Source organism: Rutilus rutilus (assembly GCF_951802725.1).
Source record: "Rutilus rutilus genome assembly, chromosome: 24".
NCBI classification, from domain to species: domain Eukaryota; kingdom Metazoa; phylum Chordata; class Actinopteri; order Cypriniformes; family Leuciscidae; genus Rutilus; species Rutilus rutilus.
Window position 1 is genome coordinate 24,609,185 of NC_140228.1, and position 17,332 is coordinate 24,626,516.

The 17,332-nt window shown below is 36.8% G+C and overlaps 1 protein-coding gene across 4 annotated transcripts in view; it reads right to left on the minus strand.

Moving 5' to 3' along the window:
- Window positions 1–742: 742 nt before the first annotated feature.
- abi1a (abl-interactor 1a) overlaps window positions 743–17,332 on the minus strand; it is a 58,976-nt gene continuing 42,386 nt past the window's right edge. Inside the window, exons 4-11 of one of the 4 annotated variants that reach the window (XM_084398745.1) lie at window positions 16,429–16,532; window positions 16,138–16,278; window positions 12,431–12,531; window positions 10,605–10,694; window positions 7,348–7,545; window positions 5,085–5,171; window positions 2,867–3,058; window positions 747–2,041 (exon numbers count right to left, since the gene is read on the minus strand). In XM_084398745.1, coding sequence (XP_084254871.1) covers window positions 1,866–2,041; window positions 2,867–3,058; window positions 5,085–5,171; window positions 7,348–7,545; window positions 10,605–10,694; window positions 12,431–12,531; window positions 16,138–16,278; window positions 16,429–16,532 — 1,089 coding nt within the window. In that variant the 3' untranslated portion in view covers window positions 747–1,865. Of the gene's footprint in view, window positions 2,042–2,866; window positions 3,059–5,084; window positions 5,172–7,347; window positions 7,546–10,604; window positions 10,695–12,430; window positions 12,532–16,137; window positions 16,279–16,428; window positions 16,533–17,332 lie in introns of all 4 variants that reach the window. The other 3 variants (XM_084398742.1, XM_084398743.1, XM_084398744.1) reach the window with 3 other exon arrangements.

The following is a 17,332-nucleotide window of genomic DNA, read 5'->3' on the forward strand; positions in this document are numbered from 1 at the left end:
CCTCACCAATCAAGATTTTAAATAACTTCTATTTTAATCCTATTATATTCCTGTGATCAAAGCTTCATTACTTCAGTCTTCAGTGTCACATGATCCTTCAGAAATCATTCTAATATGATGATCAAGAAACATTTTTGAGTTATCAGTGTTGAAAACAGTATTTTATAACAGTCTCTTCTGCCACTTTTGATCAATTTAATGCTAGCTTGGATAAAAGTATACATTTCTGAACAAAAAACGTTGACACCAAACTTTAGTTCGGCACGGAATTTTTTAAATAAAGGTAATTATGACTTTTTTTTAATAGAAACTCAGAATCGTGAGGAAAGTCAGAATTGCGAGTGTCCATATTGAACTGTATTGTAACGTTTTAGTATTTCCACATAAAAAAGGTTTAAATAATACTTATATTTCATGTTTTCTTGACAATTAGGAGATCATGTCTAATCCATCTAGAGGTGTCCATCAGATTTTACAATTGAATGCCTGTCTGTAACATTAATGGGTTAGTTCATTGCTATAGCAGATTAAACAACATTAATCCAAAACCTGTAAATCTCAGAAACCAGCTCATACAGTATATTTAGTCTGACCTCCTGAGGTCATGAACATTTTGACCCTTCTTATGTTGTAAAGACAATTATTTAGCTCTATTTTGTAGCATTTTATGAAATTCTGTGCATGTATGGTATGATATACATTCAAATATGGCTCTATAATATGTTAAATGAATAGACCAAGGTTTTACATAGAATGATTTATTATAAAAGACTGTACAATTAAATTTCAATTAACATTATAAATACAAATTCTGGGCTGAGACGAGCTTCAGCACAGCTGGAATTCAGTTGAACACTTCAAATGTTTCAGTATGACAAAAAAAGTCTCAAGGCATTAGCTTTAAACTCTTCTGACAGTGGTCAGACATCTCTGTAATCGTTTCTCAGACGGCACGACTCCTAAAACAGCTGAACGAGTGAAAAATAGACAGAGAAAGGTGTGATTAATGCCAGACCTGAGTCGAGTAACTAGACCAGTTCAGACCGTACTGTACAACACGACACGCCGGTTACTTGTTACAGACCATGGCGCAAAAGAATGAGTCCAGCATTGTAAGAACTGTGATTTGTACTGATTAGATACTTTACAGCTTACATATTCAAGCTATCTACATAGAATTCATGTTTGTTCATTGTAGCAAATACTCTAATAAAAAAATATTAACATGGAGGGAGACGTTGTTGAAACAAATGAAAAAGTTCTGTGCTTTGCATTCATTAACCAAATTAATAAAGAAATTTATATCGACGTTTCACTAAAAATTAGAGCATAAACATGAGTAGTCTACAAATGCCTATATTTAAAATAAAGTGTTCTGTAAATAATACACAGATGGAAGCTGAATGGAATTTAACGTTTAGGTTACGATACATATTTAAATTTTGTATGCATGCTTTAACGTTAAGATTTTGATACACTTCGGGGCAATGACATGGTGCTTTAAGATAAAACACTGAAATTAATTAGTTTATAAGATGAGGGATGGTTGACTTTCAGTTGGAAATGTCAAAAGAAAAAAGAAAAAATGGTGACAATCATCTACTTTCACATGATCACATGATGTATTGACTGTTGAAGATAACGTGATTGACATTCACTACGGAAACCCCACAGGCTAACTTTCATTTTATGTACACTGACTTCCTCCGAATAGTCGCTCCATCCCGTTTGCCCACATATCCACCCATCACCACAAAGCAAAGTTCATAGATTTTCATGATCCGCCATTGGTCGGGAACAAACATGTATCCTTGCACACGGTTTATACTGTGTTTGGGTATATATGATTTTTGGGTCGAGTCCCGTCAGTCGGCGTAGTGCATGATGGACTCCACGTAGTTCCCGGGAAACAGACCCGTGACGCCGTTGCTCACTCCCTCGAACCAGCCGTCGTCGTTCTTCTTGATGATGTAGATGATGGCTCCTTCCATGAACGACAGCTCGTCGTCCTTATCCTTGATGTAGTCGTAGATGGCGACCACTGCAAAGATGAACGTTATTAGTTATTAAAACAATAAGCCGCATCAAGAGTGTTATTAGGTAACTATAATATGATCAAAGACACTAATGTTTAATAAATAGCTGTTTTAAAACAAGTATTATGAACAATATATATATAAAAAAAAACTATTACATGTTGACTTCAAAATATAAATGTTGCATACATAAACGAAACAATGGTAAACATTATTGTTAACCAATAAAAATAAACATAAATCATTGTTTTTAACATAAATGTTGATTATTTAAAAAAACATAAATGTTGCATATGTTAATAAATAAAATAAACAACAAATGGTAAATAATAAAACTAATTCTAATAATAAAACAATAAAGGTTACTTGTTACATTAATAAAAATATAACATCCCTAGTTGACTATTATGACCAATATTTTATTTTTATTGTTATTTTATTTGTTTTGTATTATGTAACTATTTGTATTTTTTATAATGCCACTACTACCACTAATAATAATAATAATAATAGTTAAAAATAAATAAATGTTGATTTAAAAATATAAATGTGACATAAAAAAATAAACAAAACAATGGTAAAAATAATTGTTAACCAATAAAAAAAATAAAAAAATAAAAAAAAAATTATAATAATAATAAAAAATATATAAATCATTGCAGTGTGATCATTTCAAAAATATAAATGTGAAATGATCATACATTTTAATAAATAAAATAAACAACAAATGCTAAATAATACTACTAATTATATTAATAGCACAATATAGGTTGTTACTTTACATGAATAAAGATTTGTTGCAGATTAATAAGGTAGATGAAAAACTTCACCTTTCTCCATGTAGATCTTGGGGGCCCACTGAGGGTCTCCGTCTGCATAGGGGTCACTGTACTGCACTACAGCTGCCTCTTCATCTTCATAGTCCACTGGAGGAGGAGGAGGAGGAGGAGGGGGCGGAGCCTCGTCGAACATGGGGATGTCATCAGGGGGAGGGGGGGGCGGTGGAGTCGGGGTCTCTGCAACTGGACACGCGTCACACAACAGTCAGTCAAACGCATTAATGACACGGCTCCAGAGCGGGCATGGGCTTCTCATGCAGACCGGTTAGTAGACATGCAAATCACATGACCAACGGTGAATCTGCATAAACACTCGTGTCTGTGGGAGACACTCACGACGGGCGCTGGATTACACACACACACAGATCTATGGATCTAGGGAGATTATTGTGTATGTATGAAGGAATGCACGGATATGAATACTTACCAGATTTAAATGGAACAGAGAAGTTATCAACAGTCAAATGATGGCAATATTATGCAATAATAAACAGTATACACACACACACACACACCATACATTCAAACTAGAACGCCACTAAAGGGTGTTTGCTGAATGGGGGAAGTGGTACAGCATAACTTACAGAATAATTAAAATAAGAGTTCTTATTTAAACTTCTTCGTTTATTACAATCATTTTAACACATTTTGTATTGCGATTTGAGTTTGCTTTTAAACGTCTGGTTGGAAATAATGAAATACATTTTTATCCTATTGTCAGAAGAGTTGGTATTGTTAACTAAAGCTAAAGGATTTAAAATGGTATTTATGAATTTGGGGGAAAAAAGTATTAGATAAAAAACAAACAAATGAAAATTAGAAATGTTGTCTTGGCCACAAACTGAAATAAGATTAAGTTGAAGAACTACAATTACTGACTAAATAAATAAATAATAATCCTGAAATAAAAATATAAATAGTAAAAAAACAATACACATAAGCACATACAACTGCAAAAACACACTAAAAATAAAATGAAAACAAAAGTATAAAAATAAAAGCTATTATAAATGCTATAATAGTGTAGAAATAATACTAAAATTCAAATTCAAAATTAAAAGTTGGTAGAAAGTGAAAGACAAGTTGTCAGCTTGATACAAATTAATAATTTTCTAGATAATATTTCATTCATTTGATTTTGCTTTAGTACAGTGACTTCCAAAAATAAATTATTAAAAAAAATATTATTAAATAATTTAACCAATTATATTCATATCATGTGATTGATGAAATTTCTTTAAATAGTAATAAAATATTATAGTATTATTTATAATGACACCTAATATTTTTCTAAAACAACATAAATAGTTCTTTATACATGGAAATATATAGCTGCCTTTATATTTGAGTGAAATCATCATATTTTAGGGTCCTTGTTTCAAAAGTGGTTGAAAACATTCCCTCCTTGAATTTGCTTTTTACATTATTATTTTTATATAATTGTTCTATATATTTAAGACAAACATATACTTGCATGGCACATGAAACCAATATGAACTATACTTAAACAATTACTTCCATTTTCCAAATCACTTGGCACAAAAAAATAGCAAACTGACCAGACGCTTAGTCGACAGTCTGGCTTTGTGTGACTACCTCAAAAACGCCTCACAGTACCAGAATGCATCATGAGAGGGCAGCAAAACACACTCTGAGGCATTTTAAGACCAAACCTACAATGACAACTTCATCAACCTAGAGTATCCTTCTTTCTGAACGATACGGTGCACTCGAAGTGTCCTTGAACTAAACGTCTGTCAGCAGTGTGTGAGTTAACCGATGCGGCTGCTCTGATGACTGGCGAAACGTCGGGATAAAAGGTTTCAATCCTTCCCAAAACAAACCGTAGAGCACATGCAAAACTGACTAAAAACAATGAGCGCCTCAAGTTCAAAACGTTAAGTTCTTGCCCCAAGCAGCCTAGTAAGCCTCTTTAAGGTTACATAAAGCAATAGACACTTATGTAAATGTGTGACACACTTTTTGTTTTCAGAAAACGCAGGCTTTAGGCGTTAGCAGAGGCTTTATTTCGATCTGTTGTAGTGAACTGAATTATACAATGGCAATACGCATGCACTCTTTGACCTGCAGTCGCTACGCAGAGTGAACACTGACTACTTCACAAACAGATGGAGATGGAGATGGAGGCATGCAGTGAACCTCTAACACATCCACATGCTAGGGTGAGAAACGTGGCCGTCAGACTTACTGTTTTCCTGAACTCTGGCCACAAAACCTGTGAGTGGGATCTGTGGGGTGAGCTGGGGCATGGGTGGAGGAGGGGGGGCCATACACACTGAACACCACCCATCACGCACGCACACACACACACACACAAACACAAAGAGCAGGAGAGACAGAAAAGAGAAAAGAGAAAAGAAAAAAAAACAGCAGGAAGAGAAAAGAAAACATCAGTCCCACATAATAAAGGTGGGGAAGAGTAGTCCTATAGGAATAGGAATCCTATATAGATATAGAGAGACTGAACATGACATTCTCTCTGGTAATTTGATATCAAATAACAAATCGGCAGCGTTCTCATACCTTTTGACCAATTTTCAGTAACACTTTAAACTGTAGTTATATCAATATCAAAATTCTCATTTAAGATTGTAATAATCTCCATGTTTTTTTTTCAATTTAAAACATTTGAAGAAAAAAAATAACATTTTTTTTTTTAGGTTTTCCAGATAAAATAGCATTTGAATAATTAGTAGTAACTACAAAGTAGTATTCAGAAGAAGAAAAAAAAAAAGTCAAAAGGCCTTAAAGGGATACTCCACTTTTTTTTGGAAATAGGCTCATTTTACAACTCCCCCAGAGTTAAACAGTTGAGTTTTACCGTTTTTGAATCCATTCAGCCGAACTCCGGGTCTGGCGGTACCACTTTTAGCATAGCTTAGCATAGATCATTGAATCGGACAAGACCATTAGCATCACTCTCAAAAAATTTACCAAAGAGTTTCCATATTTTTCCTATTTAAAACTTGACTCTTCTGCAGTCAAGCACCTGAAAATAGGTCTAATAGGTTAGACAAACTTAGTCCCGGTCAAGCTGGGGACTATTTTCAGGCGCTGCGTCATATCATTACGCCTGCTGCACCCATGGTACGGCAGCAAAGTTTCTTGATTATTACGCAGGAATGAGAGTATAGTTCCTAGCCATATCAGCCTAGAAAATCACAACTTTTCATTTTCCGTCGGTCTTAGTACACGATGTAACTACAGAAGAGTCAAGTTTTAAATAGGAAAAATATCGAAACCCTTTGGTCATTTTTTTTGAGAGAGATGCTAATGGTCCTGTCCGATTCAATGATCTATGCTAAGCTATGCTAAAAGTGGTACCGCCAGACCCGGAGTTCGGCTGAATGGATTCGCAAACAGTAAAACTCAACTGTTTAACTCTGGGGGAGTTGTAAAATGAGCCTATTTCCAAAAAAAGTGGAGTATCCCTTTAACTTTGCAGTAAAAAACAAAACAAAAAAACATAAACAAGTATTGTATATCATAATAAACCCTTCTGTTCAAAAGTTTGGGTCGGTAAGATTTTTCGCTTATGCTCATCAAGTCTGCATTTATTTGATCAAAAAAATAATAATTATTATAAAATAAATATTAGAATAATATTACTCGAATTTAAACTAACTTTTTTTGTATCTTAAAATGTAATTTAATCTTGCAATGCAAAGCTGAATTTTCAGCATCATTACTCCAGTCTTCAGTGTCACATGATCCTTCAGAAATCAGTCTAATATGATGATTTTCTGCTCAAGGAACATTTCTTCTTATTATTTATCAATGATGAAAACAATTGCGCTACTTAATATTTTTGCAATGCATTGTGATAAATGTTTTCAGTATTCTGAATAGAACATTCAGAAGAACAGCATTTATCTGAAAATCTTTTGTAACAAATGTCCTTACTGTCATTTTTTTATTGCATTTAATTAAACGTTGCACAGTTAGACGAAAGTAACAAAAAACTAAACCCACTGTCCACATTGTGACATGATTGTGATTAGACGGTGTGATTAGTTCATTAAATAAACCAGTTAGTTAAATGAGTAGGATTTTCCCCTGAATGCATGAATGATGTGCGATTCATTCACGTCTGATGCCGATTTAACCGTCATTCACTCTAATGCTCATGGACATCTGACAGTGGGATTTCAAATCTCACACTAAATCTCCATTCATAAACAGGTGGCCACGGGCCCTGTGCTCTCACGAATCATAAATCTGAGGCTTTCCGCTCTTAATGACATTAGTGTGTACGTCCGCACACCTGTGGGAAGAGACAGGCTGTTCCCATCTCCACAGACGGGGCGAGCTTAAAAATAACTGCCTTTTATGATGCATGGATATGGCTTTCCACTTGCTATTGCTGAATTTAAACTGTCAAGTGTGCGTGATTCAATCTGATGTGAGTCTGAATGTGTCTGTATATTCGTGCTGCGTTCTTCGTGTCTTACTTGCGTTTGTGCCCCCGTTAACGTGCGGCTGCTGCAGGGAGAACTGGGAAGACACGGACGGGGCTCGGCGGTACGTTCCCGTGGCGGAAACCATGGAGACGGAGGACGAGGTGTTGGAGTTGTGTCGGGAGATCTGCCGAGATATCGTGCCGAACTGGGACATGGGGATTGGCCCGAGACCCGGCCCAGCAGCCACCGCTGTTAGTGCCCAAAGGAGAGGGAACAGAGACAGGAGAAAGTCCAGGAGTGGCCAGTGAATTACAGCAGGCAACACAAGATTCCCGACATTGAACAGTTTAACAGATTCATTTGAGGAAATAACTAATAGGCAGAAGAGTGAATCCAACGAAACACGTCAAGCACACTTCCAGGTCACATTTTATACTTTTCATACTTTTTATAGTACTGTCAACTCGATTAATCGAGATTAAAGGGACAGATCACCCAAAAAAAAGAAAATTCTGTCATAATTTACTCTCAAGTTCAAGAGAGGCCTATCAACTGTTTGGTTACCCATATTGTTCAAAATATCTTTTTGTGTGTGTTCAGCAGAAGGAAAAGATTCATACAGGTTTGAAACAACTTTAGGGTGAGTAAATGAGTTTAATTTTTGGGTGAACTATCACTTTAAATCACATCTAACAAAAGTTTATGTGTGTATAAATACATACTATAAAATATAATCTAAACTATTTAAATATATATATATATATATATATATATATATATATATATATATATATATATATATATATATATATATATATATATATATATATATATATATTATCACAAAGAAAACAAGTAGATTTATAAAACATTATACTAATTTAAATAGTTTTAAAAAGTTTTCGTTTTTATTATATTACTGCATTACAGTATGAGAATTTAATGAGAATCTTCATAGAAATCGATGAGAAACTCAAAAGTAATTATATTTTATATAATATTTCTTTTGATTTTGGGTTTAAATATGACCAGGACATGTTTCATCAGATTCACAAAGAAAACCTGGGCTTGAGAAACCCAACATCAGATGAAAACTCAGAAAACTCACAGCCATTATACATGAATAACTACAAACAATGGCAATGTAATCATACAACACTACAACAGGACCTGCAATAAAATGTGCAAAGTTAGAAAAGGCCCTGAGAAAGAGTACCATGTTGTAGTTGTATCTGTAATAATATAGTCCTTCTGTGTGTGTACACTGCAGATGGGATTTCCTCTATAGGGACATTTCCTGTTGACAGTGTCAGATATCAGATTACAGGGAAACCCAAGAGACACACGCTCTCCCTGATAGTGATGGCCAGAACGAAGCGAACAACAAACACAGTGGACAAACATCACTGTGGCACCACAAGCCTTCACCAGTGACATATGATATGAGCACAATACAAATATTTAAGGATGAACCTCTGATTCCAAATGTGTCCTGGTGGAGCCAGTGAAAACCCGTTCTAATGAACAGAATTATGGGATATGATGTTTACATATTACATTTAAGCATTTAGCTTTTATCCAAAGCACTTACAAAAGCAATTAGTCAATTCGTCATGCACCGGCTAACGTGATCTTTCAAAAGAGCCTGCAGTGAGGAAGTCTCTGACAACTCCCTAACGCAATGCTAGGTTGTTTAAGGTGGTTGCTAAGGCATTGCTACGCAGTCTGGCATGAGTCAAGAGAGCCCACCCTCAAGATTCTAGACACAGCTTGAGTTTCTCCATGTCAAGGTGAGGTAACATTAGTGAAACTTCAGTGAAATTTAGCAGAAAAAGCAACTTCATTGTCCATTGCCAACACTAGTGATTCATGAAACAGCTTACTTAGAAGTCGCTTCCAAACCAAGAAGCTTTATATTGGTAAATTTGCATGTTCAAAGTTCAAAAAGCTTAAATCCAATGCCAAATCCACATGGGGAAATGTTCCCAATCCGGAGATTGCTAATGAGAGGGGTTAGCACATCCAAAAATGAACATTCAGTCATCATTTACACACCCTCATGCCGTTCCAAAAGTTTTGCTCATCTTTGGAACACAAATGAAGATCTTTGATGAAATCTGAGAGACTTCCATCCCTGACAGCTATGCAACTACCACTTTAATGCTTCAAAAAGTTCATAAAGAGATGGTAGAACTAATCCGTATGAATTGAACGGTTTAGTTAAAATTTTCTGAAGAGATTCAATCGCTTTATATAATGAACAGATTTAATTTAGGCTTATATTCTCATTGACATTCATCGACTCACACGTCATCAGTTGTGGTAAACGTAAGCTCAAGCATGTTCACATGACGTGCGAGAACCAATGAGGATCATTCCAGTGTTACGCAGCACGTTTGAGCTTCCACAAGAACCAATGAGGTTTGTCTTTTGAGCTTCTATTTATGTTCACTGATCAATGTTTATAAAAACCTAAATTAAATCTGTTCATCATATAAAGTGATCATGTTTCTAACAAGCTCAATTCATAAGGATTAGTTTTACAACTTTTCTTAAACGTCAAAGTGGTAGTTGTGTAGCTGATTTCATTAAAAAGATATTAATTCGTGTTCCGAAGATGAACGAAAGTCGTACGGGTTTAAAACAACATGAGGATGAGTAAATGACGACAGAATTTTCTTTTTTGGGTGGACTATCCCCAATAACCCATTAAAGGCCCATTCACACCAAGAACAATAACTATTAAGACAATTATAACAACTATATAAGCGTCCACGCCAATGGACAATAACGTTCTGTTTATTCTGAGCGCGCTCTGCAGTTTTGTCGTCTGCCGCTTTAAACGCTTAAGCTTTTCTACGTCCGATGGATTCTGATTGGCTGTCAATGTTTTTATTGTTAATCAGCTAGAAACAATCGTTCTGAAAGTGATTCCAACAATATTGTTCCTCTTTGACATTATCATTATAATTGCGGTGTTGTTCCTATTCTCACAGCATTATAATGATTATTAAAACATTACAGTTATTGTCCTTGGTATGAATAGGTCTACTGGATTTTTTCCATTAACATAATGAATTATGTGAAATACTCTAGGGCAGTACAGAGACTTCTCCACAGTGCATTGATTTAAACTGGTTGATTAAGCACAAATCCGCCACCCAAAATAACAATCATCACCACCACCATCCCCAAAAGCGGCCCATTCTGACACCCACAGACGGACAGGTGGATGGCGGGACGGTAACGCCGGTGTCGCCTGGATCAGATTTTGTGCAGTTGGCGATGGGATCGGGGGAGGGGCTCACCTATAGCAGCGGCTGGCATTGGTGGACCCTGACCGGGGAGGGGGGGTGGAGGAGGAGGGGCTGGGGGAGGAGCAGCCCATGAGGGTTCGACTGCGGGTCAGAACGTCATATCAGAGAAAACACACCTTGAGCGCGATCCATTCATTAACAGCGCACAAAAAACTAAGCTCTGTTCCAAAACCCAGTGAGCTACATCGCTGTCTACATAGACAGGCGGCATCCTAACCATCCTATATCCTTGTGGGCAGCAACTTTTCGTGGCACACAAATAGCACTTGATACATGAAGCACATGGGAGACTCGACTCTAAATTGACTCCAGTGGATTTTGAGGTTAGAAATGATGCTAAAAGCTAACAACACAATCCTAAAAACATAGCACAACACAAACACTGGGTAAATAGATTTTTGACAACCACCCTGGACGTTTGCGTCACCCCGGTTCCCTAGACAAAAACTCGATGGATTTTTCCATTGACTTTTGTATTATTGCAGGAAAAAGCTCTCTGACCAACAAAAGCTTATAATTCTCACACATTTTGTTTACCATGACAGTCTTCACAAATGCGGAACTTGGAAGCAGAAATGATATCATCTCTAGCTTCTGACAACTCTTTCTATCTTTATTTAAAATCTACAAGCTATAATAGTTTGCAAGAGTGCGATTATAAACACAATGAGGCAGTGAAAGTGAGTAGATGAATTTCTTGTGAATTTCCTTTATCAAGGCACATAAAAGCTTAAAAATATCACAAAGGGGTTTTACTGATATATATATATATTTTTGGTAGAATAACACTTGAGAATATCTAGAGCTTTTGTTAACCACAGACTTTATTTCAGGCATTTAAAAGCAATAACAAAACCCATTAAATCCCATTGACTTCTGGACAATGGACCCGGAAGGGTGAAAATGCTAACTTGTTTCCGCGTTTTAGGACTCTGGATTTAAAATACTTACAATAGACTGAAAACACTCCATAAACAATTTTTATTTAGACAGAACTAATCTGAACTGATATTTTTGATAAATCCGTTTATTATATATAAACTATTTTGCGTTTATCAAATATTCAGGGCCGAATGATGCAAGTATAATCAACATTCCCTCAACTCTGTGCGCCATCTTGGAATAATTTTGTAATGCAACTGTCTTCTCCATAAAGGGTTCAAACTGATGCTGTCTAACGAGAGCTAAAACGAGGCGTCAAAGTTTAGAATAGCCAACATGTGTTTAAGATGCCTTAAAATGCTGCCTAGGTAGGTAGCTCACTAGGTTTTGGGAGTCAAAATAGTCCTTCATCAAAGCCTAGAGGAAAAACCTTAAATGTTATTATGCAAGTACACAAACAGATAAATAAAAGAGTACAAGGACAGAGAAGCTGCATTCAGAAGTCCTGTCAGCACTAAATAACCTTAATCCAGGAGAAGGAAATCAGAGGTGCTGATGCAGTGTTGCTATGGTGACTGTAAGGATTCAGGAGGTGGGGGGGGGGGGGGGGGGGGGGTTGGGGGGGGGGACAGGACAGCGACCTCTTTTCTCTCTAAACTCTTTTCTTTTCTCCTGTTCTCTGCAGACAGATCACCCTTTAGAGTTTTCCACTTCTTCTCTATTTCTACCTGTCCTTGTTTTGTGTAGTGGCCTACTTTGACAAACCTTTAGCTGGAAGAATCAGGCCATGAACAACTAATCCTGCTTCTCACTCTAGAGAACGGGAAACACTGCAGCGTTAAATACCCAGATGTGAAGTGTAAGTCTAATTCTCCGGTTGGCCCTAACCTAGGGCATCGTGCTTTAGCAGCAGCTGTATGTGGGCTGCAGCTCACCTGGGACTGAGTTGGGAATGGAGGGAGTCGGCACAGCGATGGGAATGCCGATGCTGCTGCCGCCACTGTTCTCTCGACTGCCGCTTCCCCCGCTGCTGCCACTGCAGAGAGATAGAGAAGAAGTCAGACACAGTTCTCAGCATACATATCATCAATTTCTGAAGTATGCAGAATGCATACTGTGTATAGTATGTGGATTTTACACACCTACTACATCAACCAAAACAGAGAATACTTTGAGGAGTACTGTATCCCACAATGCAATTTGACTTTCAATGTGATGGCAATATCAACAGTGATCTTTCTCTCAACTCGTTAGATTAGACTGCAAAAGACAACAATACTTTTGCATTTCCAAATACACAAGTAACCCAAACTCAATACTGGATCATGAGCTGTCAGTGTGTAAACGAACACAATGCAGTGCTTCACTCTGTCTCTATATATATATATATATTTATATTTCTGTATTTTAAATCACAGCTTTTGCGATTTGATAATCAAACTAAGCCATATCGCGATTTTGTCCAAGATCACTGGATGCTACAATGAGATCATGATATAACACTACTGTTAAATGCATTTCATTACATCATGCATAATGTTCCACACACTATTTTAAAAGAACAGCAAGCAGAACATCGTATACTGTAGTATTCAGTAAGAAGTAAGCTTAGTGCTCCGTTCTGAGCATCACAGGCTCACATGGTAAAGTGACCTAGATACACACTTGGCTTTGAGACACATTGCACTACGTTAGCCATACGTAGTTACACGTACGTTCAACACAGATCAATTGATGGATTATTCAACACTGTGGAGCTACGAGCATCATTGCATCAGTGTTACACCCCCACATGATCCTCTGTGTGTCCATGTAGAAACCAGAGCAGCAGGGGTTCCCATGATGCACTGCAAGAGATCTCATCATCACAGCACAGGCTTTACTGCTCCATTATCTAAACGGAGAGCAGACCGAGTTAAATGATCTGATTTTAACTAGAGATGTGCAAATCTTTTCCAATTGAATAATTTTCTAATTATTCTGTGGGTTGTCTGAAAGGCTAGTACAGGCATTTAGAGAAGATCATATAGAAGCTAGTTTCCGCCATTGCATAAACAAAATAAAAACGGTAATTCCAATTTTTTGTTGCAATTGTGAGCTTATACTTCACAATTCAGACTTATTTTAGATTTTTTTTAAATATAATTGGTTTAACTGACTATATCTCGCAATTGTGACTTTCTCGCAATTTAAAAATGTAACTAATAAGCAGTGTTAAAGGGATAGTTCGGCCAAAAATGATACTTAACCCATGATTTACTCACCCTCAAGCCGTTCGAGATGTATATGTCAATCTTTTTTCAGACGAACACATTTTCAGTTATTTTAGAAAATGTCTTATATCTTTCAGTGGTTATAATGTGAAGCTATGGGGTCCACCTCCTTCAAGTCCCAAAATGTGCATGCATCCTTCACAAAAGTAATCCATCCGGCTCCAGGGGGATAAACGAAGGCCTTCTGAGGGTAATCCGTGCCGTTTTGTCGTAAAAATATACATATTTAAAACTTTATAAATGAAAATAACTGGCTTCCGGTAGCGGTCGACGCGCGTTCACGGAGATGGATGCTGGCGTATGACGTAGGACGTAGCGTAGCAAGCGTCGTGACGTAGAACAAACGTAGAGTTTTGTTTTGCTCTCTGGCTGCGCTGTCACGTTCGTTCTACGTCACGACACTTCCTACGCTACATCCTACGTCAGCATTTTTCATTTATCAATAATCTTATTATTTATCAATAATATTTCAAAATATCATTTTTGGCCGAACTATCCCTTTAAATGTAAATCATATTATCACCCATTGATATATTAAAAATGATACATTACATCTGAATTTACCAGCCTACATACAGTATACTCATGTAAAGCAATTAATACAATATAGCACATCTTAGCTGTCTGATTGTTTATATCGTTATATATAGGCTATTTCACATCTAACCTTATCCACATACATACACTACTCACGTAAAGCAATACATACTATAGTGCAAATCTCATTTGCCTGATTGTTTTACTTATTGCCCAGCTCTTTATATAAAGTTGAATGTATAAGTATGTCCAACTTTATCCGCATGCATAGAGCATTCTGGTAAAGGCTATACCCTGTATAGCATATTTTAACTGCTTGATTACTTGTATTGTCGAAAAATGTAACTACATCATCGCCCAGCTCTAATATTATATTATAAACATTAATGAAACAATGTGTATTGTGAAAAGCGCTATACACATCAATTTGACTTAAGTTGATATCTGGTCATCTGACCAACATCTAAACACTCAAAACTGCTTTTAAGAAGATATCACTACTCAACATCACCAGATTACTAGATCCATTTGTAAATGTAACCTTAACTGACACTGTAACCCATAATGCATTGGGTACCCAAAGAACTGCATAAACAGAGCTGAATAAGCAGCAGTGAATGCTTCTGGAGAGCAGATAATGGCTCAGGTGGAGACAAGCATTCATACTTCATCTTAATCACACATAAGAAGTGCATATACAAACTGCTGACGCTGCAACATCACATCGATTGATAAACACTGTCGGCTACACATCAGTAATCGAGAACAGCATTCAAAGATTATTCAGTAAAATATATTATAAGTGGAAACAATGAATCTCTGTTCTCGTATGTCGCTCTTTTTCATACATTACAATGACCAAGAACTGTACCATCTGGCACATTTACATTTTGGACTTCGTCCTCATGTTGATTAATGTGCGTTGTCCCTTTTAAATAAATAAATCAAAACTGAGGCTGTCAAGAGTGATGCAGAAACACCATATCCTTCAAAAGTTTGTACATGTTTTTGTACTTACTGTAGGGTTAGGGTTAGGAATAGGGGTTGGTTTAGGTTTAGTTGTATGTATTTATGCACAATTTATGGTAATAACTACATGTAACCTGTGTAAGAAGGACACTGTGAAATAAAGTCTTACCCAATATTGCATGTAGTCAAATTGCATTGAGCTTTCATGGGGATTTGCGCATCTTTTTAGAAGCTTGAACGACTAAGTTCATTGTAATTTTACCAGTACAATTCTTCAAAATTTCTACTTTGTGTTTTTATGGAGGAAGGTAATTGAAGCAAAATCCTTTCTTCCCTTTAAGACAAGTATTTGATGGATTCAGCAGGCCACACTCACAAGACCTGGCGTTGTGGTGCCACTATTTACACAAATGAAAAGTTGTGTATTATTTATGGCATCACAGTCAGCATTAACTAATGAGGCCGAGTCATTCAGTCATTCTGAGCACGAACGCTGCAGTCCTGATTGTGTTTGGTAAGCGCTGGGGAGTGGGATGAGGGGTTATTCCCTCTGGTCTGGAGTGCGGTTGAGGTGTGGGTTGGTGTGATGACATTATTTACAGATGTTAGACGAGTGGGTGTGAAGAGTGCCGAACGCACACTGGAAACATTCAGAAACCCCCCCGATCATCGTCATTTAGACATTAGCAACATGAAGAACATGAGCGAAAATGTTATAACCCCAGAGGACGTCAAATATGCGCTGACATTCAGAAATAAAACTGTGGAGGCTCATGGAAAAGAGTGGGAGAGGACTAGTGGAAAAAGCCAAATTAAGAGAGAAAATGAGACATCTGACAGACAGACAGACAGATGTGTGTTACCTGTGGGTTCTGGGTCTCTGGCTGAGAGATGCGGTGCGTCCTGGACTGTGTTGGCTGCCCAAGCGAGCTGGACTCGTCATGTAGTCATTGGGAACGGTTGGAGGTTTCACCGGCTCAAGCGTTTTATAAGGATTGTTACGCCTGCATATTTAAAACAAACAGGCATATATGACTTATGACATATGATTTCCGACTTTGCTACTGAAAATTGCTGTCAGTGTCGATGTGTTGTCTGATAGCTTTATCACACAGCTCATTCTTTTCACACTGAAGTATATAATAAGATCTTACCCAAGAGTGCCTCGTCCTGCCAAGGGTGGGCTGGGAGGTTTCTGTGTCGGGGGATTGGTCCTGGACAGAGTTCCTCCTCTGACTGACTGATTGTTGCCGTGTTGCTGATTGGACAAGCAAAACATCAGTGTAAGTATTCGACCAGAGCTCGACCATCAGGTTACATAAATAAGACTAAAGGAATAGAGCTCAGAAGAGGACTTTACCAGACAAAACTACAGATTTCATCCAAACGTTCTGTTTTCTACTGTAATAAAAGGGCCTCATTCATGAATACATAATACATATACAAGTAATTTGTGTGTAAAATGGACCTTCCTGAGAACTCTTCTCACAAATGATTCTAACCTCGGATTTGATAGTTAAAAGTGTGTATGTTAATGAAACAATTCATAAATATGCAGGCTCCTTCACAATTAGCATAATCTCAAATGACAACTACTTGAACTACATGTAATGTGGAAACTCCCTTCTCAGCTTTGGCTCCAGTATAATAGAAATCTATAATAAAAAGGAAAACGGACTACATAGCGGTTACTTTTGTTTTACCGAATTAATTTATTTACATTTTTAACAATTAATTTAGGCACTATATCTATAATTATTGTAAATGGTGTTATCAAAATGCAGTCGTATCATCTCAAAGAACACAAAATGTTTGGATATTTTATGCACTATTTATGTATGGTTGGGAGCAGGTGTACATTTCTTGATAATACGCTTTCATGAATCCATTAATTTACCTCAAGCGGATTTACACCAAAAAAAAAAATCATTCTGCTCATGTTTCATGAATGAGGACCATTGATTCAAAATGAAAAGATCATTTACGTCATTGATCATTAGTGGTCATCAACAATTTCAATAATAGCAAATAGGAATATTTAAATTGCATTTAATTTTA